This window comes from Pempheris klunzingeri, chromosome 12 (genome assembly GCF_042242105.1).
Source record: "Pempheris klunzingeri isolate RE-2024b chromosome 12, fPemKlu1.hap1, whole genome shotgun sequence".
In the NCBI taxonomy this organism is placed as follows: Eukaryota; Metazoa; Chordata; class Actinopteri; order Acropomatiformes; family Pempheridae; genus Pempheris; species Pempheris klunzingeri.
The window spans coordinates 20,894,000-20,910,177 of record NC_092023.1 but is presented as its reverse complement, the minus strand read 5'-3'; the positions used below and the strand labels follow the sequence as shown (position 1 = coordinate 20,910,177).

Below are 16,178 nucleotides of genomic sequence, written 5' to 3'. Positions count from 1 at the left end.
CCTTCCTGTCAAAAGGCAGAGCTAAGCTGCTCAACTGTATAAAAAATCCATTCAAAGACTTTGTCACAAAATTAAGTCAGCATGGGAAAGGAGCACAAAGACCATCAGTTCTTTAGTAGTCCTGGGGTGCAAAAACAATTACTCTTAAAATGCGTTGTATACTCATACCAATACTCAATCCTGATGTAGGTGTCTTTACTGCACACACTCTGAGGCCTCTGCACTTTTATTCCCTGCCATGGGAAACATCAGAAAAAAAGAAATTACCCCCATGACTTTATTGATACTGAACATATGTTCAGTATCATCCCCCCACTAGACTCTCTTCATCCTCTCTAGCTTCTCTGCAGCCTGGATAAATCTCACCCTCAACATTTTTGTCTTTCAAGTTGATTGATGTCCGTGTTGTGTCTGAGATGTTCTCCTGACTCCCTTTCCATATGCTCGACACAACCAAAGACATCTGCCAGCAACTTATGCACCTACACTTACAGAGGCATAGAAGTTAAGGCAGAGCAGGGAGTAAGGTTTCAGAGGATTTGGAAATGTTTTATCAGCATGGTGGACTAACCCTAGCCCTGCTGCTCAGAGCCTTGTCAAAGTAGGAACTGCTTGAGAAGCTGTCGGAAAACAATACAAAATAAGTTGTGTCCTGCTCTAATTGACCCTCAACAGTAACCGCTCTTACAGTCTATTCAGCAGTTGGTGAAAGAGAGCTGTCTGACTGGCTGTTCATCTCAAGCCAAGTTTACACTACACTGATTTTCTACTTGCAGACAGCTTCTGGAGATCACAGACAAAAGTGCTAGAATGGAGGCAAGTCGTCGGTTAATACTTTGAACAGTCATGCATAACAATCAATGTTCAAAGACGCAATCTGAGAGGTACACTGATGCACCGTGGACACCCTAGATATCTAGCAGGTTAAATGTAATCGTGTGACGTGTTTTAACTGGACATCAATTAACATGTGTGCCTTGTCAAGAATTAATTTGTAGAATTTCTAACAGAGACTTGAGAACATCAGTTGTGTTGTGCAGAGGTTGGTACACAGTTCTATAAAGTGAACTGCCCTATTCGACCACTGTTCTAAATCCATATAATGGCAAGAACCTCTCAACTAAGTAAAGAGAAACAACAGTCCATCATTGCTTTAAGACATGGCTCAGTCAATCTGGAAAATGTCAAGAATTTTTAATGTATCCTCAAGTGCAGTTGTGAAAACCATCAAACCACTATGATGAAATTGGCTCTCATGAGGACCCCCCCAGGAAAGTTACCTCTGATTTACCTCTGCTGCAGGGGATAAGTCTATTACAGCTAACAGCCGCAGAATCCGCAAATTAACAGCACCTCAGATAAAAGCCCACATAATTGCTTCACGAAGTTCAAGTAGCACACACATCACAACATTATCTGTTCATAGGAGACTGCATGAATCAGGCCTTCATGGTTGAATTGCTGGAAAGAAGTCACTATTGAGGAAGTACAACAAGAGGAAGAGAATTGCTTGGGCCAAGAAACATAAGAAATCTGTACTTTGGTCTGATGAGTCAAAATTTGAGATTTTTGGTTTCACCTGCCATATCTTTGAGAAATGCAGAAAAGGTCTCTACATGTGTGGTTCCCACCATGAAGCATGGAGGCGGAGGGGTGATGGTGTGGGGGTGCTTTGCTGCTGGCGCTGTTGGGGATTTATTCAAAATTCAGGGCACACTTAACCAACGTGGCAACAGCATTCTGCAGTGACATGCCATCCCATCTGGTTTGCGCTTAGTAGGACCATCATTTGTTTTTCAACAGGACAATGAGCCCAAACACACCTCCCCGCTAGGTTAGGGCTATTTGACCAAGAAGGAGAGTGATGGAGTGCACAATCATCTGACCTAAACCCAATTGAGATGGTTTGGGATGAGTTGGATGGCAGAGTGAAGGAAAAATAGCCAATAATAATATGCTCAGCACCTCTGGGAACTCCTTCAAGACTGCTAGAGAACCATCCAGGTGACAACCTCATGAAGTTGATAGAGAGAATGCCAAGAGTGTGCAAAGCTGTCAAATGAATGATTTTTGGAGCAAATATATGTGTATTGGAAGGCACAGACAAACTATGCTGCCCTGATAATAAAGACACGATCAGAAAGCACTCATTCTGGAGCATTCTGGAAGGCAGGTGCAAGGTGTTTTTTTTCTTCTAATGCACAACAATTATAGTGAAGCAGTCATTGGCAATGAAAATGTTAATTCTTAGGTCCCTTCAATAAATGTTTTAAACATGCAGGTAAAAGGTGAGGATGACAATCAAAGATATAATTTGTCTGCTGGATAGCAGCATGCACATCACTTTGTGGCTGAGGTGATTGGGTCTTTGATGATCTTATTGCCCTCCTTCCTGCACTACTGTGTGTAAAGGTCCTCCATGGATTGAAGCTCCACCTTGGTGATGTTCTGGGCAGTTTCCACCCCCCTCTCTAATGGCTTATTTGAGGGTGGTGCAATTGCCATACCAGTGGTGATGCAGCCAGTCCACATATCCTCAATAGCGCACGTGTAGAAGTTGCAGAGAATTCTTGTTGAGTCTATAGCCGCGTTTCCACCGGCACGACTCGACTCGGCATGGTTTAGGTTGTGTTTCCACCGGCCCTAGTACCTGGTACCAGGTACTATTTTAGTACCTCCTCGGCCGGGGTTCCAAGCGAGCTGAGTCGAGCTGACAATGCGACGTCACCAGACTGCAGACCACTGATTGGCCAGGGAGCGGCATCACTTGATGAGTCATGAGAGTGACTATCAAACCCGCCGTTTTTAAAATCCCCGGAAACAGAGACCGAGCGTTTTTATTATTTCTGTGAACGAGGTAAACGGATACACGCAAACCAAACGCTCCACGTCCTTAGTTGTGTTTGTTTGTGCCGTATACAAATTACGCTACCGGAGTTTCGGCCCACCTTGCTATGACAACCCCGCCCACGTTTGAGGTGGTACCTGGTGTAATGGAAACACAACCGTACCGTGCCGTGCCGAGTCGAGTCGAGTAGGTCCAAGTCGTGCTGGTGGAAACGCGGCTCATGTTGAGCCTCTTCAGCCTGCAGAGGAAGAAGAGCCACTGTCATGCTGCCTTTGTGATGATGTTGGTATGGTGACATCAGGTCAGGTCAGGTTCTCGCCGATGTGAACCCCAAGGAACCTTAAGTTGCTGACCTTTCACCATGGTTCCACTGATGTGATGGAGGCATGTCCTTCTCCTGTCAATTCCTGTAGTTTACAATCAGCTCCTTTGTTTTGCTGACATTGAGATGGAGCTTGTTGTCCTGACACCAAGCTTTCATGGCTCTGACCTCCTCTCTGTAGGCTGCCTCATCATTGCTGGTGATCAGGCTGATACCATGTTTTCAGTAAACTTTATGATGGTGTTGGAGCTGTGGGTGGCCACGGCTATCCACCGAAGATCTACCTATCAGGAAGTACAGGATCCAGTCGCATAGGGTGGTGCTGAGTCCCAGGTCTCTGAGCTTGGTGATGATCCTGAAGGGGAATATAGTGTCTCATGTGAACTATTGAGTCAACAGCATTCTCACGTACTCACTACACACTCTTGTGCTCTTGTGGTCTAGGCGGGAGAAGGCATTGTGGAGGATCAGGGTAATTGTGTCGTTAGTTGATTTGTTTGGCCTGTATACTAATTGAAGGGGGTCTCGTGACTCAAGGAGTGAGGAAGCAATGACACTTTTGAATAACTGTTCAAAACACTTCGAACAAATGATGAAAGTGTACAATTTCAGTGTTTTGGAACCTTCTATTTACTTTTTTGCTCATGGGGTGTTCCTTTAAACAAGTGAGAAACTCTGCACTTATTTTCCGCTGCCAAAATTACCTTGCCACTCCTTTTTTCCTTATTATTTCTTTTTGGATATAATCTTTCCACAAAAGGAATTGGGCAAACCGTGTTTAGACTTGAAATTTTTGATGTCCATATATGGTCCTGGCAGCATTTCTAAAACCGCCTTTCCATTGGCATTCAGTTGTAACCACTACATCATATTAGGTGCCTCTTTAATAGTTAATTTTTGCACCTATTAGTGAATGTTTAGGTAGCCCGGGACATCTTATCCAGTGGTTTTTCCTGCCTCTCAGGTTTAGAAAACATTCCTCTGGCTGCTTGGCTTTACTCCACACGTCTGCACTCTCTGGTGTGAACAGCTGATAGCCACAGACAAAGCAGTGAGCATTGGAGACAGGGGTTTGGACCTGACACAGGGATACCAAGAACCACCACACAGGGAAGAGATATTAAAAGACTGAAAAAAGTGAATCAAATTGAAAGAATTGGAGGAAAAAGCTTAATATACCTGAAGAGATGTGTGTAAGCTATTTTTGAACAGTAGGTAGAAAGATGAAATCTGTTACAGTAATGCTGCATCCCACCTGAGTACCTCAGAGTTCATTTCGCTAATCTCCCTCCTCCTGTCAGTCGATGCTGAGGGTTGGATTTTATGCGGGTGGGGAAGAACTGGACGGAAGGGGAAAAAGGTAGATAAGCTTTTGTCCTTTGATACGTCTGGAGACTTTTACCTGATCTCTGTATTTAGAACCTTTTTTTAATTTGAGGTGCTAAAGATTCTGAACATAGTTTGCTAGATTTCAACAGTAAAAACCAAGAGAAACAACCAGACAGACACAGAAGCTGAAGGTGGCATACCTGCTGTTTGTCTGTTTTGGAATAAAGCTTGGTATGCTCATATGCCAATATCCACCTCTCAGAGACTTGTAATGAAGAATTGGAAGACATCCCAGAGTTTTGTTTGCTGACTTCTCTCTCTCCTCAATTTTTTTTCTTTATTCCTGCTCACGTTTCAGAGGCGCCACTGGATTTAGGAGCAGTGGAAGAGGAGGAGAAACAGATAGAGAGGAATAGTTGGAAGTATATAAGTGCAGGGAGGAGACACATCACAAGATTTTAAAGATTGAAAATTACATAGTAGATTTTTTTGTTGTTGTTTTGACTGGAGCCTCACCAGCAGATTGTGACGAGCTTGAACTTGCAAGTGATTTAACACTGTCCAATGGATCAAAGAATAACCGAAGTTTGTCTGCTCTCCCTCCCCTTCCTCTTGGTGTGCGCCATGTTTTCTACGGCAGTGGGCAACCATACAGGAAGGATCAAAGTGGTCTTCACACCAACCATCTGCAAACTAACCTGCATAGGAGGCAGATGTCACAACAACTGTGAGCTGGGAAACACTACCACCATCATCAGTGAGAACGGCCACGCTACAGACACCCTGACAGCACCTAACTTCAGAGTAGGTAAGTGGTCTTGAGGTTTGTTTTTTGCACATTTTGTTTCAGGGCAAATAAGTTAAAGTGACACACACACACACACACACAGTCGTGTTTCCATCACTTCAGAGGACATTACATTAGTGAACTGTAGACTTACCCTTACCATACCCACTCCTGATCTAACCCTAACCATTCACTCTCCAAAACTCACATAACCTAAACCTAAGCTAGATCTAACCTAAACCTAACCTTAAACCAAATCTAAACCTTAACATTTAATGATTTATGTTAAGGGGACTTGTGCTCTGTCCCCAAAACGGAACGCGATGATGTTAAGAGATTTATGTCCTCACAACATGTAATACCACACACACACACGTTTGTTGACATCAAACCCTTTCCCTTTTTCTACAGATAAACACCCTTCAGAACTGTCTGCTCTGATGGTGTGCAGGATAGTCCACTGCAAAGTTTCAATTATGCAAACAAAGTGATCTGATGTTAAACACAATGTTTCCGTTCTACATGTGTTTCTCTATCTGCTGTGACGTGTAGACGCCAGGCAGGCCACACTTCTTTATTGTCAAATGTCATTCCAAGTGCAATACAGTGCAATTGTACATTTTTACCTTCTGTTTGTGCTGCTGTTATGCCAAATTATCACATAAAACGTTAAAGCTGTACAAGTCAGTGTTTTGATATTCTAATGAGCATGTAGTCACTAACCCAGTTGTGCACTTCCCCTTTGCTCAATCGAGTGTTTTAGTTGCTTGATTTGGTTTGGTGCCCATAAAATCTGGTTTCTTCAACCATGTTTACAGTTGCAGCTGTTTTTACCAAAAAACATGCGATAAACCCCCTACGCCACCTACCTCCTCAGCACCAAACAACAGATAAAGCTACCTGGTGAACATAGTTGAGCATTGAGTACAGAGCAAAAAATAGTAAATATTAGATGAACATTGATCAGATGGCCAGAAACATGACACCAAATGAAAGCCAATGCTGCTTTGCTTTCACTACAAGCAGGTGCAAAAACATGTTCCAATCAATGTTGTGTCAAAAACAAATGGTAAAAAAGTTACTGTGTATTCAGATGTTGCAGGTGATGTTCACACCTTAAAGTGAAGTTAATGAAGTAGAGTGCAGTGCAGTCACTGTTCCCAGTGTTTGTTGGGCAAGAAGTATCTGGAATGTGTCTGAAAAGACAGACACTTTTAATGCCATTAAGCTAGCAGTGTCACTCGGCTTCCTGTGTTTCTAAGCACATTCCAGACTTATCTCTGCACTGGACAGACACAGATAGACATTACTGTAAATTGACACTAATATTCTCATCTGGCTTTGGTTAAGTCAGATGATGAATTCAGCCATTGCCAGCCATTGTGGTTGAGATGTGTATTCCCCAGATATGTTAAATAGAAAGTGGAAGAACTCATAAAAATGTTAAATTTCAGGCACAGCAGACTTTTCTTGGCCAATAAACTTATTGACTTCAGAGTGACCCTCAGCTTGAGTATAAAAAAGTGCTCATATTTCCTTTAGACATCCAGATGCATTGCCTGTATGTTAGGAAGCAGTTATATAATGGTTAAATTGGTTTGATGTGTCAAGTAGTAAAAGCGTTGTGTAAATGCTCTTGAGTCCATACAGTAAGGCAGCAACCTCAGGATGTCTTGAAGCAGCTCATGTGTAATGGAGCACATGACGTGGGTGTCTCTTTAATGTGTTGCATAGACCAGCATGCCGTGTCTGAACCTGCCTCAGTCCTTACAAGGAGCAGATCAGTGTCTCCGGCTCTGACACATGCAGAAACATGGGATGAGTGGAACAAGATGAATTCCTGTCTGACTCAGCTCAACAAATTAGTTTAACTGGAGTAACACCAGCTCAAATAGAGAAAAATACACCAAGCTGTTAACACTGGGTGACCCCGAAGGATGTTTTTTTCTCTTGTTTACTGGAATTGATCTGCAGTGATGTAAATGGTAAATGGTCTGTATTTGTATTTCTAGTCATTTCGACCATTCAAAGCACTTTCACATTACAACCTCATTCTCCCATTCACACAGGAGGAAGACTTAGACTTAATTACTTACTTATTACTTTTTTACCACAGTCACAGAAATGATGAATCTGTAGTGAACTCTCCATAGATTACTTCAGTTACTTAAATCAGTGCTGTCTTTACTGTGATGACTTCTGAAAAGGTGGTTACACTGGAGAGTCCAATATGGACATAGCTGTTCTTAAAGGTGGCAGTTGTTTGCCACCAGCCGTGATACAGAATTGAGTGTAACCATGTCGCCTTAACAGAGTAAGCGATGGGGTCTTGTAGGAAAGTTCATCTGTATAGCAGATTTCAAACACAAAGGATACTAAAAGTACTGTCCTATAACATGAAATACAGCATAAAAGATTAAAATACAAATTAGAAATTTGAAAAATTTTTACAAATTCAACCTATTGCCTTTTTACTGCAGTCAGGGAAATGATGACTCTGTACTGAACTTTCCAGAGATTACTTCAGTTACTTAGCTCGGTGCTGATGCATCTTGTCTTTCGATTCTCTGTTGTTGGAGCATCAAAACCAAAATAGCAAATCAAACACTTATTGTCAACAAAGCTTTTATGCACTAGCAATAGAGTGTTGTGCTCTCAACCCCCCTGCTGACTGCAGGAGAACTGAACACATTATACGACTGAGGAAGCAGAGTTGTTTGGGTTTGTCACAATCAGCAGCCATCCTCCCTGACAGATAAGTTAAGTCTGTGAATGTGGGGAGAAGTTATCCTGTAAACACCGGCTTTGGGAAAAAATAACATTAGCACGCTGCTTCTGCTGTGTGGAGGAGCTAATTAACCTAGCAGGAATCACTTGCTAGCTTATCGCTAGGTAGCACAGCAAATTCCTGTGCTGTGCAAGCTAAAATTACCGTTTTTGTGAATGGAGTCTGGTGGCTTTGAGGTGAGCAAAGAAAAAACAAGAGCAGCAGCTGTACGTATACGTTACAGAGGTCACTGCAGTAATGACGATTCTTTATTATTGAATTTGTCTGTATCAGTCAGAAATACAGAGACAATACAACAGATTTCTACTATGATATTTTAGTCTTCAGAGAATATTGCAGATTCACCTTGCACCTGGATCTGACTGACAGTGGAGAAACAGACTTTTAGTCTCATGTGCCTGTCCAGGCCTGCTTCATTCCTCCCCTGCCCTCAGTCTGCGTTCCCTTCTGTCCTCCAACTTTCTCGTCTGTGTGACAGGGTGCGGACCTTTGCCAAAGGATTGGGGAGCTGAAAGCTTATTTGCAGCTCAAAGAGCTCAAAGAGGCGAGACAGAATAAATTGTACTTGTCTTGTTATCATACTTACCTGATGAGAGAGGCGGTGAGGGAGGAGTGTTTATGATACAATGAAATGAAGGGGTGGGTCTTTTTCAACTCAGCGCACAGGCCATGATGACATTTTGACCAATTAGCAGAGACGAGCCTTGGAGATCGAGAGATAGTAAATGTCCCCATCGCGGGACTGATAAAGGAAAAGGAAAATTTATTAGAGTTTCAGCAGGTTCTCATAAAGTAAGGGAACATATAAAGTTAAAGGCTGTAGAATGTATGAAAGTGCTTTGTAATTTTAGATTGCCTTGTATTCTGGAGCATTTATAACTAACTTGATTATGATATCACAGTGACATAAACTTTCTTTTCAAAATATGTAGTCTGGTTATATGTTAGATAGATGTCTCAGGGCTTTTCACCAGCTAATCAGCAGAAAAATGCTCCCTGGGACACCAGCCCAGTTCTTCATCCATCTGTCTGACTGGCTGCATATCTGTTTCTCCTTGTCTCTTTTTTCTGTCCTATTATTTAATGCTAAGCTTAAAACAAAATGTATAAACTACTGAAGATTAAAGTTGCATGAGTTGTTTAGTGTACTCTTAGGAGAGGTACTTCACTTGAGGTTTTCAGTTTATGAAACAAAAGCTCCACAATATTTTAGAAGACAATATCACACTTTTGAATTCACTGGGAATATTATAGTTGGAGTTACTAGATCCACTGCTAAAAATCATTGTGTCCGGTGTTTTCTCAGCATTCACTCCCCTCTTGCAACAAGCTTGATGATTTCCTGGTGCTTTTTTAGCTGCACAATCAAACTAACTGATAGAGGCAGCAGTACACCAGGAACTCCTTTGTTCTGTAAAATTGCTTTTTTGGCAAAAGAGCCTGGTGGCCTTGAAGAGAGCGATATAACGGCTGTTTGTGGTGAAACAAAAAGGATCTTAGAGGTCTGTCTCTGTAGGGATCCTTTTTGGAATGTTGTTGGACACTTTGAATAACAATCTGTCTTCTGGGTGTATTTTATTGGTCGCAGTTGCCCCAATGAATTACAATTGCAGCTAGCTGGCAGCCTTGCTCACGGCTCTCGGTTGAGGTGATCTACTGGACCAATTCCAAACATTTGTGTACCTACCAGTCAATTTGCACACAAAATGTCTAAAAATAGGACCCAGACACACATTTAAGCCTTGTGTTAGAAGAGTATTTTTGGATCTTTATCCTGAAGCATACACTCCTCATTCTACGCCAATTTTCTCTTTTCTTAAAAAGAGCATTGTCAGGATCACTTTTCGTGTCACGTGTGTGAAGAGTTTGTTTCTTTGTTGTTGTTATCCCTGACCATATAAAAATAGTTTGGCAAATGTTGGAGAAAATCTAGCTCATGGCAAAGGCAGAGTGAAAACTACTTGGCCCACTGATGATAGTTTGGTGATAACAGAAAAAAGTCAGGAAATGGCTTGATACCACTTATGGCAGGGGTGTCAAACTCAATCAAAGAAAGGGCCAAAATTTAAAACACGGTCTAAGTCGCGGGCCAAACAGGCTCAACATTTAGTGAAGACTCTAATAGTGACTCTTTTATTATAGTATATATATATATATATAAAATAAATAGAATTTTAAATATTTTTTTTCTTTTTTGTACTATCCTGATGTTTTGTCTCATAGTGTCGTCTTATATTTATATTCTTTAATTATGGCCACATCAGCTCCACAAACAAGACACACAGGTTTACCTCCGATATCGACAAACAGGTAAAATTCTGTCCTCCACCTGCTTTGAAAGTCTCTGTTTTCAAAGTCCACTTTTCGTTTAGCCATTTATTTGGGGGGGGCTAGCTTAATGGCGCGTTTCCACTAGTACCTACTCCGTACCTACGCCGAGTAGAGCTGAGTAGGTACTAGTGGAAACACGCCATAAGTGTCGCTATAACAGCGCTGAGCGAGGCATTGATCCGCTGATCGGTGTGTCATTATACCTGCGGGAGGAGGGGCTGCTGCACGGGTCCTGACTAGTGCGGCAGCTGTTCAGTGCATTGTGGGATTTGTAGTATTAGAGGTGGGAGTGCTGTTTACCGACGGGCCATTCTTAATAGTCACATGAAATTATCTCGCGGGCCGTATGTAATTGTATCGTGGGCCGGATGTGGCCCGCGGGCCTTGAGTTTGACATATGTGATTTATGGGGATTATTTTTTAGATCTGAATGATTCAGCTTGTTGTATGTGTATACCATTTGGCCCGCTGCAGCCCCTGGAGGGTGGATTTAGGTGGTATTTTTCCAGCTCCTCTGGCATATTTTCTTCTAGGTGAGTGCAGCGACTCGCCAAGTGCTGAGAGCTTTCTGGCCCTCAGCTCATGCTTCCTTTATTAAAAACGCCTGTAGCTGCCAAGTCATTTTTATCAGTTCTAGTCCAGACAATATCCAATCATTTACGGTTGGATTAAAACAAATAGCTTTTGGTACGGGAGGTGAGTTGAGTATGGGAGAGAGCCAGGAAGGCTTAAAGGAGGAGGACAGGTGTAGCACTTCATTTAGATGAAAGTGGCTCTGCCCTACATTTTATATACAGTAGCTCCTGTGTACTGTATGTGCCATCAGCAACAAACTGGTTTTTGCAGGTCTTTAGGTAACTATTTTACTAGTTCATGCACTGTCAAAATTAGGCAGTGCACTATTATTCTTCATTCTAAGACACTCCGTGCTTGAGAAATAATGACTGGCTTGGATAGGATTTAGTCTGTCAGGGTACATACAGGCTGCAGAGATTTCTGCAGAAACTTCTCAAGGCAGAAAAACACTGTGCAACCTCCTCTGTGTATTCGCAGGAAGAAAAGGTTTAATGTACATTTTGGTTATGTAGATGACAGTATGTAATTATCTTATTCTCCTATAAAGATGCGGGAACTAAAGAAAAGTGCCCTTTGCAGGAAAGATGCAAATATGACACTATGATTGAGATTGAGTCCATCCAAATCAGATTTTAAATAGGTCAGTGCGTTATTATTCAAGTAATTTACCTAGAATTCCTACTGCTTTGTTTTGACTGCCATTATTACAGATGGAAAGCATGGTTAACGTTTATTATGGAGAGCACAATAACCATTTTCATACTATGTTACATATAACTATGTTACAGACAAATATTCGTCCATGTCAGTTCCTTTTACACCTCACAGTGTTTTAAAAGAGGCTTATACACTTATTGGTCATTAAATACCTAATACGAAATAGAGTAGAACCACAATGTTTAACCGTATAATTGCCATTGTGAATGTTGTCACCTGAACATATTCCCAGCATCTTGCCTGCTACAGCATACATCTGTGCTCTGTATAATTCCTTGGGCAGTTCTCGTTTGAGAAAGGGGGAAATTGAATTACAATACAGCCAATCAAATCTTTTTTTTCCTAACACTTGAATCTATTCATTTTTCCAAGTTCATCAGAACAGTGTTAAAAGTTCAGATAGCAGCAATGACAAAGGACAGAAAAAGTCAGTCAAATCTTCCATTAAATGCTGACATCAGTGTTGTATCACAGGCAGAGAGAACCACATGGTGCCGGACAGCTGCTACACAAAACCACAATCTGCTCCCACATTTCCTGCTAAACTCTCCTTCTTTTCTTTCTTACAAACATGAACACACGTCTCATCCTGGACCTCAGGTTGTTCAACGAACCACCAAACAAACATTCACAGGGAAAAGTGCTCCAGAGGGTTTATTAGCAGCTCAGCTGCAGCACATTAAACAGCAGATTAATGTACTTGGAAATGTCACTTGGGTCTGGTTAAATGCTTGTTTGCTCCTTCAACACCACTGACAACACGCTCTCAGCATATGACGTGAAGGCTCCAGAGCAAGTCTGGTTCCTCTGTTTCCCCAGCAGGTCGTCCACTCATGAGAAGATTGGCGGTTCTATTCCCAGCTCATCCAGTGCACATGTCAAAAAACACCTGGCCAAGATACTGAACCCTAAATTGCCCAAGAGTCTGTGCTTCGGTGAATAATGTGTGTGAATGGTTAGTCTCCAACTGATGAGCAAAATGGCACCTTGCCATCAGTTTGTGAATGAGTGAATGTGAATGTAAGCGGTCAAAAAGACTAGAAAGTCGCTATATAAGCGCCTACAGTCTATTTAAAATAACACATTGACATTGTTCTTGACTATAAAGGAAATTATTAAATGCGATTTCAATTGGACTTCAAGGTCTGAAGTGGTGTAGATGTGGCATTCATTGTCTCTTTAGATGAGTATATGTCTGCACATAACATCATAACATCAAGTCACCCACTGGGTCAAGATGTGTTTTAAAAAGGCTGGCGTTAGATTTTCCACTCCATTGTTTCAGTCGTTTGAAGTATGGAAGTGCAGCGGCGGATGAAATGGGACTCAGTCTACCTACACAACAAAAAATGACTGTTTGTCCCACATCTTTACATAGATCTGGCTACTGGATACTTTCGTATAAACTATTAGTTTTTTTATAATTTAATGAATAATATTCATATTCGAAAATCATGGCCCATCCCTTGTTTGAAGCCACAAAATCACATTTTTGGTAAAGTTGTGATTAGAATAGGTGAGAAAACCAAGTGGCCACCACCACAACTAAGCATTGATCTGCCAATCACATCACAGCTTGAAGCGGGGGGAGGTTGGCCTGCAAGCTAAATATATGATACCATAACAACCCACGATGGATGACTGTCGGGTGATGTAAGTAATGGCTGCTGCACAGGGGTTTTGCATGTGAATCATGAAGTATCACTTTTCTGTTCACAGATTTGTGTAATTCTCATCTGACTCTGTGAGGTCTGAGTTTCTTTGGAAAGATGAGATAAGAGGAGAAGAGAAATATATCAGTACTGGAAGGCATGTCAAGTAACAGCAAACAGAACAGTACATAGATATGATTATGCACTAGATTGCAGTATTTCTTCCACATACAATTATTGCTCAAACCATATGGAACAATGCCACATTGAAGTGAATATGGTACATACATATGTATATCTTCACCTCCTTTGCACTGTGTGTTAAAACGTCTTTTGGCCACAGAACAGTGAATTCACTGTGTCCCGCTGCTCACTCTGGCTTCTTACATAAGCAACACACTGCTGTTTGTGCTTGGTTTATCCCCTCTGGATGAAAGAGTGCTGCAGTCTGTTCCATGTGTGCATAGCTGACACCTGTTGCGATATGGTGTGTTCATGGGCTGTGGGAACTGCAACATTTACATAACAGATAATACCTGACGTGTCGTACCATGAAAATCAACCTCTCCTTAACCTCTGGTGTTTCTTAGTGTCACCTATTACAATCATGGAATGTACTAACTTGGATTATCCAGTTTCTCACAATGGCAATAGTTTGTACCATTCCACATGCAATCAAGTTAAAAACAACAACAAGCAAAAAAAAAAAGCCAAATTTCCATCGTGTTTTTCCACCAGTTGACCTTTAAATGAAGCCATCTTGTTGTTTGTCTGCCTCTGCAATGATTTCATTGCCCCCGACTGGACAATGAGCATCGCCAGATGTTTATCTCGATGAACCAACTCCTAATATTGATACAACAATAGTGGTTGTGATCATGCATTAATTCAAATGTTAAAGAACTCAGTAGTAAGGATTATTTGAAGTGGGGTTGTGTGAGATACCTATCTGTGGTTATTAAGTAGCACACTGACTATGGATAAGTACACATACCATTCCAATAACCCACACTGTCCCTTTAACATTTAGATGAAAAGATGTCATTCTTTTCATGACATGTATGATTGCTTCCTGTTTATTTTGATGTGACTTCTGACAACAAAGCCTTTGAATGCAGTGTTGTTGGATGGCAGACACACATCCTGAATGCATCACAAAAAGTCACACAGACGTTTTACTTTTTCCCATCTATGTTTATGAGTGTAGGGGCTTGACATACTTAAGCCTAATTATTGACAGATGTGATTAAAAGCCACGCAAATGCAAATCTTCACACACTCTCCAATGTGTTGATAATGGCATGTCCTTTTTGCGTTTATATTTGTGTGTGTGTGTGTGTGTTACTACATCATCCAATACATCATGTTCTTTTTTTTTCTCTTCGTAGTTGTGTGTCACCTGCCATGTATAAATGGTGGCAAGTGCAGCACAAGGGACAAGTGTCAGTGCCCTCCAAGCTTTACTGGGAAGTTCTGCCAGATGCCTGTTCAGAACGGACGCCAGCAGAACCAGCAGACATCAGGCAGCTACAGCCAAACTCAGGTCCACTCTACACATACACTGCCTCTGACCTACAGCAACAGCCAGGGTCCTGGTGAGTGAAAGGCATGGCTGTGATACCAGTAGTACAATTAAAGGCTAAACAAGTGCTTTTTTGAGCTAGATGGAAAATGTGGGTGGAAAACGTTGAGGAGCAATGCTTTCCTTTACTTATCAGTGAACTTCCTCTAAAGGATGTATTTTTTAGCTCATTTACTACAAGTCATGCATTGCAAAGACTGCATGGAAGGCTGTGAAAAGCACAATTCACAAATGTGAAGTACTGTAGCTCTGGAGTGGAGATTACTTGTAGTAAATGGACTAAAACATGCATAAACATTAACCAAGTAACATAACCCCTGTGTCCTAAAACTGCTTACTGACCAGAAACAAAAGACTGATTGAACAGGAAACGGATACATTCTCACTAAATCATTTAAAACTTAGAAAACACACGACCCTTTTCATTAATAGATAGAGAGAGCTTTACATTCAGTGTTAATCACTGCAATATTCTCCCCACCCTGAATTAGTGGGTCTGGATTTTGCAATGTTGTTTAGATTTTCTCTTTTCTCTCTGGTGCAGTGTTAGAATAAGCATACTTTTACAATAGCTGTACAGTGTCTGTAAACTGTCCGCACTTTATTTGTACATTTTTGGTTTTTAAAGGGTCATACCAGTGATTTAGCATTACACCTCCACGAAATGCAGCTCCATGAAATACACATAAAGGCAAGATATAGCAATAGCAGTTGTGTCCTGTTACTGTAGGCGAGTCTCAGATGAGTCAAACTTACTCACCCCTTGTTTAAGAAAGTGCAAACACCTCTGAAATGACTCATTTGGAAGATTAACGGACAACCTGGGCCCCATTTTTACATATGTTGAATTAGAAATTACAGACTGGTATAAATACTTTTGGAATTGTTCTAGTCGATCAGCTCAGCTGGCACCACCCACGTCCACTAATAAGACTCGTTTTTGCCACTAACAAGTGTTTGACAACATGATGGAAAGGACCCCTACAGAGACAAACCTATCAGTTCCTTTTTGTTTAGCCACAAACGGCCATTATTTCACCATTTCCATTGACAAAACAGTAATTATACCCTGCAGAACACGGGAGTTGCTGGTTTACCGCTGCCTTGATTGTGAGTTTGTTTTTGCTATTGGTTGACTCTGGTATTCTAAAGAGTTAGTTCAGATCCAAGCTAACATCTTAACACACTGAAGGCACAGCAGCTTGACTCCAGTGATACATGCGCTGTGTGCTGTTTTTGTCAATGG

The 16,178-nt window shown here is 41.5% G+C and overlaps 1 protein-coding gene across 5 annotated transcripts in view; it reads left to right on the top strand.

The window, feature by feature from the left end:
* Positions 1-16,178, top strand: part of ltbp1 (latent transforming growth factor beta binding protein 1) — a 135,177-nt gene that overhangs the window by 43,081 nt on the left and 75,918 nt on the right. For all 5 annotated transcript variants that reach the window (XM_070840551.1, XM_070840550.1, XM_070840548.1 and 2 more), the window contains exons 5-6: positions 5,140-5,307; positions 14,739-14,945. In XM_070840551.1, the coding sequence (XP_070696652.1) occupies positions 5,140-5,307; positions 14,739-14,945 (375 nt within the window). The remainder of the gene's footprint in view (positions 1-5,139; positions 5,308-14,738; positions 14,946-16,178) is intronic.